The sequence below is a fragment of the Salvelinus alpinus genome, chromosome 14 (assembly GCF_045679555.1).
Source record: "Salvelinus alpinus chromosome 14, SLU_Salpinus.1, whole genome shotgun sequence".
NCBI lineage: Eukaryota > Metazoa > Chordata > Actinopteri > Salmoniformes > Salmonidae > Salvelinus > Salvelinus alpinus.
The window spans coordinates 30892024-30905010 of record NC_092099.1 but is presented as its reverse complement, the minus strand read 5'-3'; the positions used below and the strand labels follow the sequence as shown (position 1 = coordinate 30905010).

The window sequence follows — 12987 nt, the reverse complement described above, 5'->3', positions numbered from 1 at the left end:
GGAGGGGGTACTGTCACGTGTGCTCCCTCTCCGGCCTCTAGGTCATCAGGCTGCTCATTATGGCGCACACCTGTCACCATCATTACGCGCACCTGCCCGTCATCAGACTCACCTGGACTCCATCACCTCCTTGTTTCCCTGCCCTATATATGTCATTCCCTTTGGTTAATTCCCCAGGTCCCATTGTTTCTGTTTCAGTTTCCTGTCTGTGTGTTGTTCGCGTTTCTTGTTTTGTTCATTTGTTTATTAAATTATGCACTCCCTGAACTTGCTTCCCAACTCCCAGCGCACACGTTGCAGCAACTCACAAATGTCATACAAGTCACAAATATGTAAAATGCCTGTCACATGTAATCCATGGAGTCACAAATGTTGTTACAATTACAAAAACATATTTGACCACTGTTTGCAAAGCAATACATATGTTTGTAAAATGTGCCGTGTTAATCAGGAAACATTTTGTCTTGCATATTTATTTGCTAATCATCATTTGTTTTTGATAATGGCAAAAAAGTATTTAGTCAGCCACCAATTGTGCAAGTTCTCCCACTTAAAAAGATGAGAGAGGCCTGTAATTTTCATCATAGGTACACTTCAACTATGACAGACGAAACGAGAGAAAAAAATCCAGAAAATCACATTGTAGGATTTTTAATGAATTTATTTGCAAATTATGGTGGAAAATAAGTATTTGGTCACCTACAAACAAGCAAGATTTCTGGCTTTCACAGACCTGTAACTTCTTCTTTAAGAGGCTCCTCTGTCCTCCACTCGTTACCTGTATTAATGGCACCTGTTTGAACTTGTTATCAGTATAAAAGACACCTGTCCACAACCTCAAACAGTCACACTCCAAACTCCACTATGGCCAAGACCAAAGAGCTGTCAAAGGACACCAGAAACAAAATTGTAGACCACTGATAATCTCCCTCGATCTGGGGCTCCACTCAAGATCTCACCCCGTGGGGTCAAAATGATCACAAGAACGGTAAAAATCAAACAAATCAAGCAAAAATCCCAGAACCACACGGGGGGACCTAGTGAATGACCTGCAGAGAGCTGGGACCAAAGTAACAAAGCCTACCATCAGTAACACACTACGCCGCCAGGGACTCAAATCCTGCAGTGCCAGACGTGTCCCCCTGCTTAAGCCAGTACATGTCCAGGCCCGTCTGAAGTTTGCTAGAGAGCATTTGGATGATCCAGAAGAAGATTGGGAGAATGTCATATGGTCAGATGAAACCAAAATATAACTTTTTGGTAAAAACTCAACTCGTTGTGTTTGGAGGACAAAGAATGCTGAGTTGCATCCAAAGAACACCATACCTACTGTGAAGCATGGGGGTGGAAACATCATGCTTTGGGGCTGTTTTTCTGCAAAGGGACCAGGACGACTGATCCGTGTAAAGGAAAGAATGAATGGGGCCATGTATCGTGAGATTTTGAGTGAAAACCTCCTTCCATCAGCAAGGGAATTGAAGATGAAACGTGGCTGGGTATTTCAGCATGACAATGATCCCAAACACACCGCCCGGGCAACGAAGGAGTGGCTTCGTAAGAAGCATTTCAAGGTCCTGGAGTGGCCTAGCCAGTCTCCAGATCTCAACCCCATAGAAAATCTTTGGAGGGAATTGAAAGTCCATGTTGCCCAGTAACAGCCCCAAAACATCACTGCTCTAGAGGATATCTGCATGGAGGAATGGGCCAAAATACCAGCAACAGTGTGTGAAAACCTTGTGAAGACTTACAGAAAACGTTTGACCTCTGTCATTGCCAACAAAGGGTATATAACAACGTATTGAGATAAACTTTTGTTATTGACCAAATACTTATTTTCCACCATAATTTGCAAATAAATTCATAAAAAATCCTACAATGTGATTTTCTGGATTTTTAAAAATCATTTTGTCTGTCATAGTTGAAGTGTACCTATGATGAAAATGACAGGCCTCTCATCTTTTTAAGTGGGAGAACTTGCACAATTGGTGGCTGACTAAATACGTTTTTGCCCCACTGTACGTTTGTGAAACTGTATTGGCATATTTACAGCCTGTGATTTTTATTTAAAGATCCACTATGCAGAAATCGCTCCACCTTTTCCTGGTTGCTAAAATTAGGATCATTCTCCTAATTTCAGTTGATGTGACAAAACAAGCAAGTATAGTGTGAAGATCATTGTACCATCTAAACTGCTGTGCAATATATTTTCTATAACCATAAACATAGTATTTTCAGCTGTTTGAAGCCAGTGTACAAAACCATAAGTACTAAAATATAATATCTCCAAATGTTTCATACACACAAAAAGCTTATTTCTCGCAAATGTTCTCAAATTTGTTTACATCCCTGTTAGTAAGCATTTCTCCTTTGCCAAGATAATCCATCCACCTGACAGGTGTGGCATATCAAGAAGCTGATTAAACAGCATGATCATTACACAGGTGCACCTCGTGCTGGGGACAATAAAAGGCCACTCTAAAATGTGCAGTTTTGTCACACAACACAATACCACAGATGTCTAAAGTTTTGAGGGAGCGTGTAATTGGCATGCTGGCTGCAGAAATGTCCACCAGAGCTGTTGCCAGAGGATTGAATGTACATTTTTTCTACCACAAGCCTCCTCCAACGTTGTTTTAGAGAATTTGGCAGAACTGGCATCCCAACCGCAGGCCACGTGTAACCACTTCAGCCCAGGACCTCCACATCCGGCTTCTTCACCTGCGGAATCGTCTGAGACCAGCCATCCGGACAGCTGATGAAACTGTGGGTTTGCACAATCAAAGAATTTCTGCACAAACTGTCAGAAACCGTCTCAGGGAAGCTCATCTGTGTGCTCGTCATCCTCAACAGAGTCTTTCCTTGACTGCAGTTTAGTAGGCAAATGCTCACCTTCGATGGCCACTGGCACACTGGAGAAGTGTGCTCTTCACAGATGAATCTCGGTTTCAACTGTACCGGGCAGATGGCAGACAGCGTGTATGGCGTCGTGTTGGCAAGTTGTTTGCTAAAGTCAGCTTTAACAGAGTGCCCCATGGTGGCGGTGGGGTTATGGTATAGGCAGGCATAAGCTAAGGATAACAATTGCATTTTATCTATGGCAATTAGAATGCACAGAGATACCGTGACGAGATCCTGAGGCCCATTGTTGTGCCATTCATCCGATGCCATCACCTCATGTTTCAGCATGATAATGCACAGCCCCATGTCCTAAGGATCTGTACATAATTTCTAGAAGCTTAAAATGTTCCAGTTCTTCCATGGCCTGCATACTCACCAGACATGTCACCGATTGAGCATGTTTGGGAAGCTGTGGATCGACGTGTACGACAGCCTATTCCAGTTCCTGCTAAAATCCAGCAACTTCACACAGCCACTGAAGAGGAGTGGGACAACCTTCTACAGGCCACAATTAACAGCCGGATCAACTCTATGCGAAGGAGATGTGTCATGCTGCACAAGCTAATTTGGAGGTCACACCAGATACTGACTGGTTTTCTGACCCACATCCATAATATATATATACTGTATATATTATTTTTTAAAGGTATCTGTGACCAACAGATGCATATCTGTATTCCCAGTCATGTGAAATCCATAAATTAGGGCCTAATGAATTTATTTAAATTGACTGATTTTGTTTATATGAACTGTAACTCAGTAAAATATTTTACATTTTTGCATGGTGCGTTTATATTTTTGTTCAGTGTAAAAGACGCAAAAACTAAACTTAAGAACGGGAAGTCTAGAAATAGTGGAAATAGACCAGATCTAGTGCTTCTTATTTTTTTTAAATGTATTTTATTTCATCTTTATTTAACCAGGTAGGCTAGTTGGGAACAAGTTCTCAACAAGTTCTCATTCTTAGACTTGCTTTCAATGAGAATTACAGATCTATAACACACATTTCTATGATCATTTGGTCACGTCACCCAAAAAGTTACAGATTGCAGCTTTAAAGGTTGCATTCTGTTCATAACACATATTGTGTCTGTGTCTCACTACTCACATACAGTGAGTATACCAAACATTAGGAACACCTTTCTAATATTGAGCTGTACCCCCGTCTCCCTCAGAACAGCCTCAATTTTCAGGGCATGGACTCTACAGGCTACTGAACGCATTCCACGTGGATGCTGGCCCATGTTGACTCCAACGCTTCCCACAGCTGTGTCAAGTTGGCTGGATGTCCTTTGGGTGGTGGACCATTCTTGATACACATGGGAAACTGTTGAGTGTGAAAAACCCAGCAGCATTGCAGTTCTTGACACAAACCGGTGCGCCTGGCACCTACTGCCATATCCGGCTCAAAGGCACCTAAATCTTTTGTCTTGCCCATTCACCATCTGAATGGTGTATATACGGTACACAATCCATGTTTCAATTGTCTGAAGGCTTAAAAATCCTTCTTTAACCTGTCTCTTCCCATTCATCTACACTGACTTGAAGTAGATTTAGTAAGTGACATCAATAAGGGATCATAGCTTTCACCTGGTCAGTCTATGTCATGGAAAGAGTAGGTGTTCTTAATGTTTTGTCTACTCAGTGTATATTAAACATTTTGATGGAAATATATCTCCATACGAATCAGTCAAATCTTATTCTGCAGGACTGGTGATAGGTGAATTGAATATCAATTCATTGAATTTGGCTACTGCACTTCAATGGCATCTTCTAAGACTTCTAAAACTAACCCTTTAGTTGTAGTCAGTGGTGGGAAAAGTACCCAGTTGTCATACTTGAGTAAAAGTAAAGATACCTTAATGGAAAATGACTCAAGTAAAAGTGAAAGTCATCCAGTAAAATACTACTTGAGTAAAAGTCTAAAAGTATTTGGTTTTAAATATACTTAAGTATCAAAAGTCAATGTCATTTCTAAAATATACTTAAGTATCAAGAAAATAATTTCAAATTCCTTATATTAAGCAACCCAGATGGCACCATTTTTTAATTTTATTATTATTATTATTATTTTTTTACAAATAGCCAGGGGCATACTCCAACACTCAGACATCATTTACAAACAAAGCATTTGTGTTTAGTGAGTCCGTCAGATCAGAGGCAGTAGAGCTGCCAGGGCTGTTCTCTTGATATGTATGAATTGGACCTGTCCTGCTAAGCATTCAAAATGTAACTAGTACTTTTGAGTGTCAGGGAAAATGTATGGAGTAAAAAGTATATTATTTTCTTTAGGAATGTAGTGAAGTAAAAGTTGTCAAAAATATAAATAGTAAAGTACAGATACCCCAAAAAACTACATAAGTAGTATTTTAAAGTATTTTTACTTAAGTACTTTACACCACTGGTTGCAGTTCATCATGTAACATCATGAAAAATGTATGTAATATTGTAACAAGGCCACCAGCCTGACCAAGCTATTTTGAGAGTGAAACCTTTTCCCATAGTCATTAGATTTGCCATATTAAATGATGTGGTGAGAAATCAAAGGGGATAACAGGTAGGAACTTGCTGACTTAACTTAAAGGGCAAGTTGAAAAGAGGTTGTTAAGCCAACCTTATTTGATTTTTGTCTGTGACTTTTCTCACAGACATTTGTCTGTTGAATTAATGTATGCATGTTACCCAAGACACTGGCGGAGACAGTTTTACAATTCACGTTTTTTGGGAAATGTAAATGTAAAAAAAAGTTTACATTTAATTCCTGTGGTGGCCTACTAAATTCCTGACATTGAGAGAGATGATGATTTATTTAGAAACATTGACAGTACAGAGAGATGACAAACCAAACACTACATACTTCTCCCTCTCTCTTTGTTTGTTCTTTTTTTCTATTTCTCTTTCTCACTCTCTTTCTTTCTTTTTCTTTCTGTCTTTCATTCTGTCTTTCATTCTTTCTTTCTTTCTTTCTTTTTTCTCCTCCCTTCCTTAATACCATTTACAGATGTGGTATATGACTCAGGATGTAGATGCTGCAAATTTTACTACAGTAAATAACATTAGACTATATAAATAATGACCAGTTCACCCATTATTCTCTCCCTCCCTTTTTTCTCTCCATAGAAGATGAAGACCCTGGCCCATCGACGACAGTCTGCCCCCTCCCTGGTCATCAGCAAAGCACTTACCAAATCACGAAGCATGTCCAGGTACAGTAACAGCCTATCAGATACCTCTATTCAACTAAACTGCTACCTATCACTATGTGTAGTCCCTAATAGAGGTTTTCACATGTCCAACAGACACAAAATTCTGAGAACTGACCTGGGACCCGAGTGGGTCTGGGTCCTAAATTCAGACTTTTGTCTCTGATGTGGGTTGAGCCTGAGGTAATTGCCACGGATCTCAGGTATGTGTAGGGCTGTGGCGGTCATGAAATTTTCACGAAACGTATCCTTTATTATTTCTTACAACCGATAAGAACTCTAGAACATCAGAATGGCAGTTACTTACCCCAATTCCATGATCTGCTTAGACTAATCTGCGCTGGGCTCTCTCTGTAATTCCAACACAATTTTTTGGCTACCCAAGAGGAAACACCGGCGTTACAGAGGCAAGAGAGGGGGGATCCTGGTGAGATTAAGGTGAAGGGAAAACACAAAGGGCCAGTGGTGGAGTAGAGGGTATACGCAGGTATAAGCCTTATACCCACTTTTGTTTCAGCGGGCATTGCTTATACTCACTTCTTAATCTCTACTGATGTGTATCAAAGTAGTGTAGTGGAGGTATATGACTTATCAATTGTATAGAGAAATCATGCACAAAGTAGCCTACACAATCACAAAGCACGTGAAATATATTCACAGGCACACCGCAAACATAGCCTTGTTTCAGCGGAATATCATCTGCAGGCAGCAAGAGTATGCAGCTCTCAACTGGTTTTGGCATGGAGCAGTTCACAGAAGAATGTCATCGGTAGTCGGTAGGGTAGGAAAGATGTTTAAACTTATGAGATCTATCAGTAAATGCTAACTAAGGCAACAATGGGTATGCAAACCAGGTTTTGAAAAAGTTCAGTCTGAAATGTTGGTTAGTAGGCTATTTGTGATGCGCAATTGTCATCATGCACCGCTTGCATCAGGGTGTAGACATGGATGGGCCTGGGTTGACAGAGGCCAACCCACTGGGGAGCCAGGCACTGACAGGCCCACCCAATCAGATTGATGTGGTTTAAGCATTGTTGTGGACTTAGACCATCAAATGTGTCACTATTTTCTATAAAACAAAAGTCTGATTTTGAGAGTGAAAATCTGAAAATCTATAGGAAAACTCATTTAAAAAACAGGCCAAAATTTGAGGATGCCCACTTCACACACAGCATGATGTTAAAATATAAGCAGTCCATAAACTCGGACATAATAAGCCAGTAGGTCCCAATCATAAGAATACAAAAACACAACCATTAACTTCTTATGGCTGCAGGGGCAGTATTGAGTAGCTTGGATGAAAGGTGCACAGAGGTGCCCAGAGTAAACGGCCTGCTCCTCAGTCAGAGTTGCTAATATATGCATATTATTATTAGTATTGGATAGAAAACACTCTGAAGTTTCTAAAACTGTTTGAATTATGTCTGTGAGTATAACAGAACTCATATGGCAGGCAAAAACCTGAGAAGTTCCACTTCCTGTTTGGATTTTTTCTGAGGCTGGTCAAGTTTCAACCAAGCTCCCATTGAAATTACAGCAAGATATGGATGAGTTTTCACTTCCTACGGCTTCCACTAGATGTCAACAGTCAATAGAACTTTGTCTGATGACTCTACAGTGAAGGGGGGCCGAAGGAGACAGGAATGAGTAACCACTGCCATGAGGTGACCACGCTTTGACCACGCGCGTTCACGTGAGAGGCAGCTCCGTTCCATCGCTCAACTGAAGTCAATGTAATTCTCCGGTTGGAACGTTATTCAAGATGTATGTTAACAACATTCTAAAGATAGATTGATTCAATACATCGTTTGGCATGTTTCTACTGACTGTTACGGAACTTTTGGACATTTCGTCACGTTTTAGTGAATGCGCTTTGTGACTTTGGAATTGTTTACCAAACGCGCTAACCAAAGTAGCTAATTGGACATAAATAACGGACATTATCGAACAAATCAAGCATTTATTGTGGACCTGGGATTCCTGGGAGTGCATTGTGATGAAGATCATCAAAGGTAAGGGAATATTTATCATGTCATTTCTGGTTTCTGTTGACTCCAACATGGCGGCTAATTTGACTCTTGTTCTGAGCTCCGTCTCAGATTATTGCATGGTTTGCTTTTTCCGGAAAGTTTTTTTGAAATCTGACACAGCGGTTGCATTAAGGAGAGGTATATCTATAATTCCATGTGTATAACTTGTATTATCATCTACATTTATGATGAGTATTTCTGTTGAAACGATGTGGCTATGCACTATCAATGGATGTTTTTGGAACTAGTGAATGTAACGCGCCAATGTAAACTCAGATTTTTTGTTATAAATATTAACTTTATCAAACAAAACATGCATGTATTGTGTAACATGAAGTCCCATGAGTGTCATCTGATGAAGATCATCAAAGGTTAGTGATTCATTTTAGCTATATTTCTGCTTTTTGTGACTGCTATCTTTCGCTGGTAAAATGGCTGTGCTTATTGTGGTTTGGTGTGACCTAACATAATCGTTTGTAGTGCTTTCGCTGAAAAGCATACTTGAAATCGGACACTTTGGTGGGATTAACAACAAGATGACCTTTAAAATGATATGAGACACATATATGTCTGAGGAATTCTAATTATGAGATTTCTGTTTTTTGAATTTGGCGCCCTGCTCTTTCACTGGCTGTTGTCATATCGATCCTGTTACCGGGATTGCAGCCATAAGAAGTTTTAAGCATTCCCTAATCGAAATGTACAACTACTACTTCCCATTGCAAAAACCATTTCACATTTAGCACAGTTTATGCTACAAACTAACTTGATAAGAGGTTTTAAAAATAGGTTATATTTGACTCAATGTTCCATGATGTACACTAAGACATTGTTGGCAGAATAGATGGATGCAGTTCAATGTAGGATTCATATAATTCACCAATACATTTCTTGGTAGTACAACAAATATTAATATCAGGTTGTAAATCACAGCTGGCCTGGTACATTGTTTACGGCCTCCATTCGGGATGCACTGTTTCAGTTTTCAATGACTCAATATTCTGGAAAAAACTGACAAATGTAACTAAGGCTGGGAATGTCAATACAATCAAACTAGCATGGGCTCCCGAGTGGCGCAGCGGTCTAAAGCACTGCATCTCAGTGCTAGAGGCGTCACTACAGACACCCTGGTTTGAATCCAGGCTGTATCACAACCGGCCGTGATTGGGAGTCCCATAGGGCGGTGCACCATTGGCCCAGCGTTGTCCGGGTTTGGCAGGTGTAGGCCGTCATTGTAAATAAGAATTTGTTCTTAGCTGACTTGCCTAGTTAAAATAAAGGTCAGATAAAACAAATCAAATGATCACAAGTCAGTCATAGCGTGGCTACTAGGATAGCATATCTATTAATGTACTGTATTTTTATTTTTATCACAAAGTAAAATACATTTATACGAACCTGTCACCCATCCGGTGAGTCCAAATGTAAGATGCACTATTGTAAAGTGGTTGTTCCACTGGATATCATAAGGTGAATGCACCAATTTGTAAGTCCCTCTGGATAAGAGCATCTGCTAAATGACTTAAATGTAAATGTAAATGTCTGTAGCAAGCTAAAACCACAGAATCTAATGTTAGCTAGCTGCTAGGAGGATGTCATGCCATTGGAGGAGTGGGTGAGTGACTGACTTTTTCCCCTCATCTTTTTTCGGTTGCTATACACAGCTAGAGATGCAGGTGTCATTAAGTTAGATAGCAAGAACTTGAACGACTGTTATCCAGTTAGCATATCTCTTGCGTTCGCAAATTCACTCTGGCTATCTACTCCGATTTCAGAGCACTCTCATCTGAGTGTGCCAGAACACAGAACAACTGATGAATTTACAAACACGCAATACCCACTGAATATAACCAATGTCAGTAAACTTAGGCACAAAAAGTAATAGTTAGTCAAGAACGCTCTAGATAACATGTAAACAGCCTAACCAGCACTGCTACGATGAGTAAAATGGTCAGAGTGAGGTGTTCTCTCACTTATGTCTGGAAGTAGCTAGCTAGCAAGCTAGCCAACTTTAGCCAGTTAGCTTGGGTGCTTGGTTGGGACAAGCATGCATTGGCAGGCAAGCTGCAGAAGGACAATTCCCCATCGTTTTGATGGCCAACTAGAAGAAAAAGTTTGACAGGGTTTATCTAATATTCCTTTGTTATATTTGAGCTCATCTTGCTCTGGCTAGCATTAGTTGTTGATTTTGTTGTTGATGTGCATAACTGAGGGAGAGACAGCCTACCTTTTCATGGTCGTTTGATTAATAGGACTGTAAAGTTACCAAATGTAAGAGGACTACCGTGGTGTTTACATATAGTATTTGTAGAAATTAATTCAGGTGTATTTTGTGGCTTTTGGCGAATGCGTTGTAATGATCTAAAGTTGCGCTGTTGCAACTTCCTGTAAACACACAGTCCAGTTCAAAGTGAATGATGGCAGGCCCTACTGCCTGGAAACACACAGTCCAGTTCAAAGTGAATGATGACAGGCCCTACTGCCTGGAAACACACAGTCCAGTTCAAAGTGAATGATGGCAGGGCCTACTGCCTGGAAACACACAGTCCAGTTCAAAGTGAATGATGGCAGGCCCTACTGCCTGGAAACACACAGTCCAGTTCAAAGTGAATGATGGCAGGGCCTACTGCCTGGAAACACACAGTCCAGTTCAAAGTGAATGATGGCAGGGCCTACTGCCTGGAAACACACAGTCCAGTTCAAAGTGAATGATGGCAGGGCCTACTGCCTGGAAATACACAGTCCAGTTCAAAGTGAATGATGGCAGGCCCTACTGCCTCTAAACACACAGTCCAGTTCAAAGTGAATGAAGGCAGGGGCTACTGCCGGAAATACACAGTCCAGTTCAAAGTGAATGATGGCAGGGCCTACTGCCTGTAAACACACAGTCCAGTTCAAAGTGAATGAAGGCAGGCCCGTGTGGCAAACGGCTTGTTTGTATAAAGGCTTACTCCAGCTCTGATTGGCTATAGCTCACCGGTCTGTGTAGACTCTAGTCCAGGACAAGACAGCTGTTTTTATTCTGTTTTATTTACTACAGTGTCTATTAATTTTCCAAACGCACGGCCGCTTTCTCCACTCTATATTACTATAGAATTTTCACAAATGCCTTAATATACATAATTCCCAATCATTCTATGAATTTATGAAAACGTGAAAATGACCAAATCTAAGTGGTCGCTTGTCAGGAAATGTTTTAAAAAGTGTCATATTCTTCCTGGGGGTGTATATGAACAGATTTGAATAAGATTTAATGTTGCTAAAATGCTTTCAGTTCCATTTTAAATGCAGCAATGTTTCACACACCAGTTATTTTCAAAGAGATGGCTAACAACAGCAAGCGCGCTGCAATAAAAAACACAGTTCCACTCACCAGATGATGATCATTTAAAACGTAACTTCTTATTGAAAGTTATTCTTGTAAAGGGAGACGCTAACAAATTAGCAACAACATCCTCTTTGATAACACCTGATGCAGCCACTGCAAACCCCCTCCGGTCTTGGTCTGGACTCGGACTCGATTTGCTCCTGTCTTGGTCTTGAATCGGTCTCGCTTTTAATGGTCTGGAACACAACACTGGCTACATGACTGCTTTGCTAACACTGATTGGAATATGTTTCGAGACTCCGCCGATAACATTGATGAGCTAACCACCTCAGTCACTGGCTTCATTAGAAAATGCATCAGCGACGTTGTACCCACAGTGAGGGTTCGTGAGAAGGGTCTTTAATGCGGTCCACACCCTCAAGGCTGCGGGCCCCGCCGGTATTCCAGGGCATGCACAGTACAGATGGCAGGCATATTCAGAGTCATTTTCAACCCCTCCTTATCCCAGTCTGTAATCCCCACATGTTTTAAGATGACCACAATCATTCCTGTTCCTAAGAACTCTAAGGTTTCATACCACAATGATTACCGCCCTGTAGCACTCACTTCTGTAATCACAAAGTGCTTTGAGAGGCTGGTTATGGCGCACATTAACTCCACCATCCCAGCCACCCTAGACCCACTCCAATTTGCATACCGCCCCATCAGATCCATAGACGATGCAGTCTCAATTGCTCTCCACACTACCCTGACCCACCTAGATAAGAGAAATACCTATGTGAGAATGCTGTTAATTGACTACAGCATAGCATTCAACACCATTGTCCTCTTCAAGCTCATCACCAAGCTTAGGACTCTGTGTCTGAACACCTCACTCTGCAACTGGATCCTGGACTTCCTGATGGGCCGACCCCAGGTGGTGAGGGTAGGCAACATCACCTCTGGCACGCTGACCCTTAACACAGGGGCCCCACATGCGTGTAAGCTTAGACCCCTTCTGTACTCCCTGTTCACCCATTACTGTGGCCACACATGACTCCAACACCATTATCAAGTTTGCTGACGACACCACGGTAGGCCAGATCACTAGACATGTCAGCTCTGCTTCTAGCCCCTAAGAAACTTTGCAGTATTTAATTTTTTTGTGTGTTATTTCTTACATTATTAGCCCAGAAAGTTTTTTGTGTTATTACATTCAGCCGGAAATAATTTTTGGATATCAGAGCAGCGGTAACTCACCAGCATTACGACCAGGAATATGACTTTCCCGAATTGGATCCTTTGTTCGTACCCCCCAGGGCAATTGAACTTATCCCAGAGGCTGCTCTAAGACGCTGCCGACGGAGAAGAGGTTTTCAGACTGGACTTCTAGTACACCATCCACCGCTTCCGCTTATGTTGCTTGCTAATGTTCAGTCTCTGGACAATAAAGTAGACAAGCTCAGGGCAAGGATCTCCTTCCAGAGAGACATCACAACGATATTATAACCGCCATTGATAAGAGACATTACTGTGCAGCCGTCTTCAT

General features: G+C 41.2%; 1 protein-coding gene across 2 annotated transcripts in view; it reads left to right on the top strand.

Annotated features, from left to right (window-relative positions):
- Positions 1-12987, top strand: part of LOC139538776 (rho GTPase-activating protein 20-like) — an 82668-nt gene that overhangs the window by 38224 nt on the left and 31457 nt on the right. For both annotated transcript variants that reach the window (XM_071341197.1, XM_071341196.1), the window contains exon 2: positions 6019-6104. In XM_071341197.1, coding sequence (XP_071197298.1) covers positions 6019-6104 — 86 coding nt within the window. The remainder of the gene's footprint in view (positions 1-6018; positions 6105-12987) is intronic.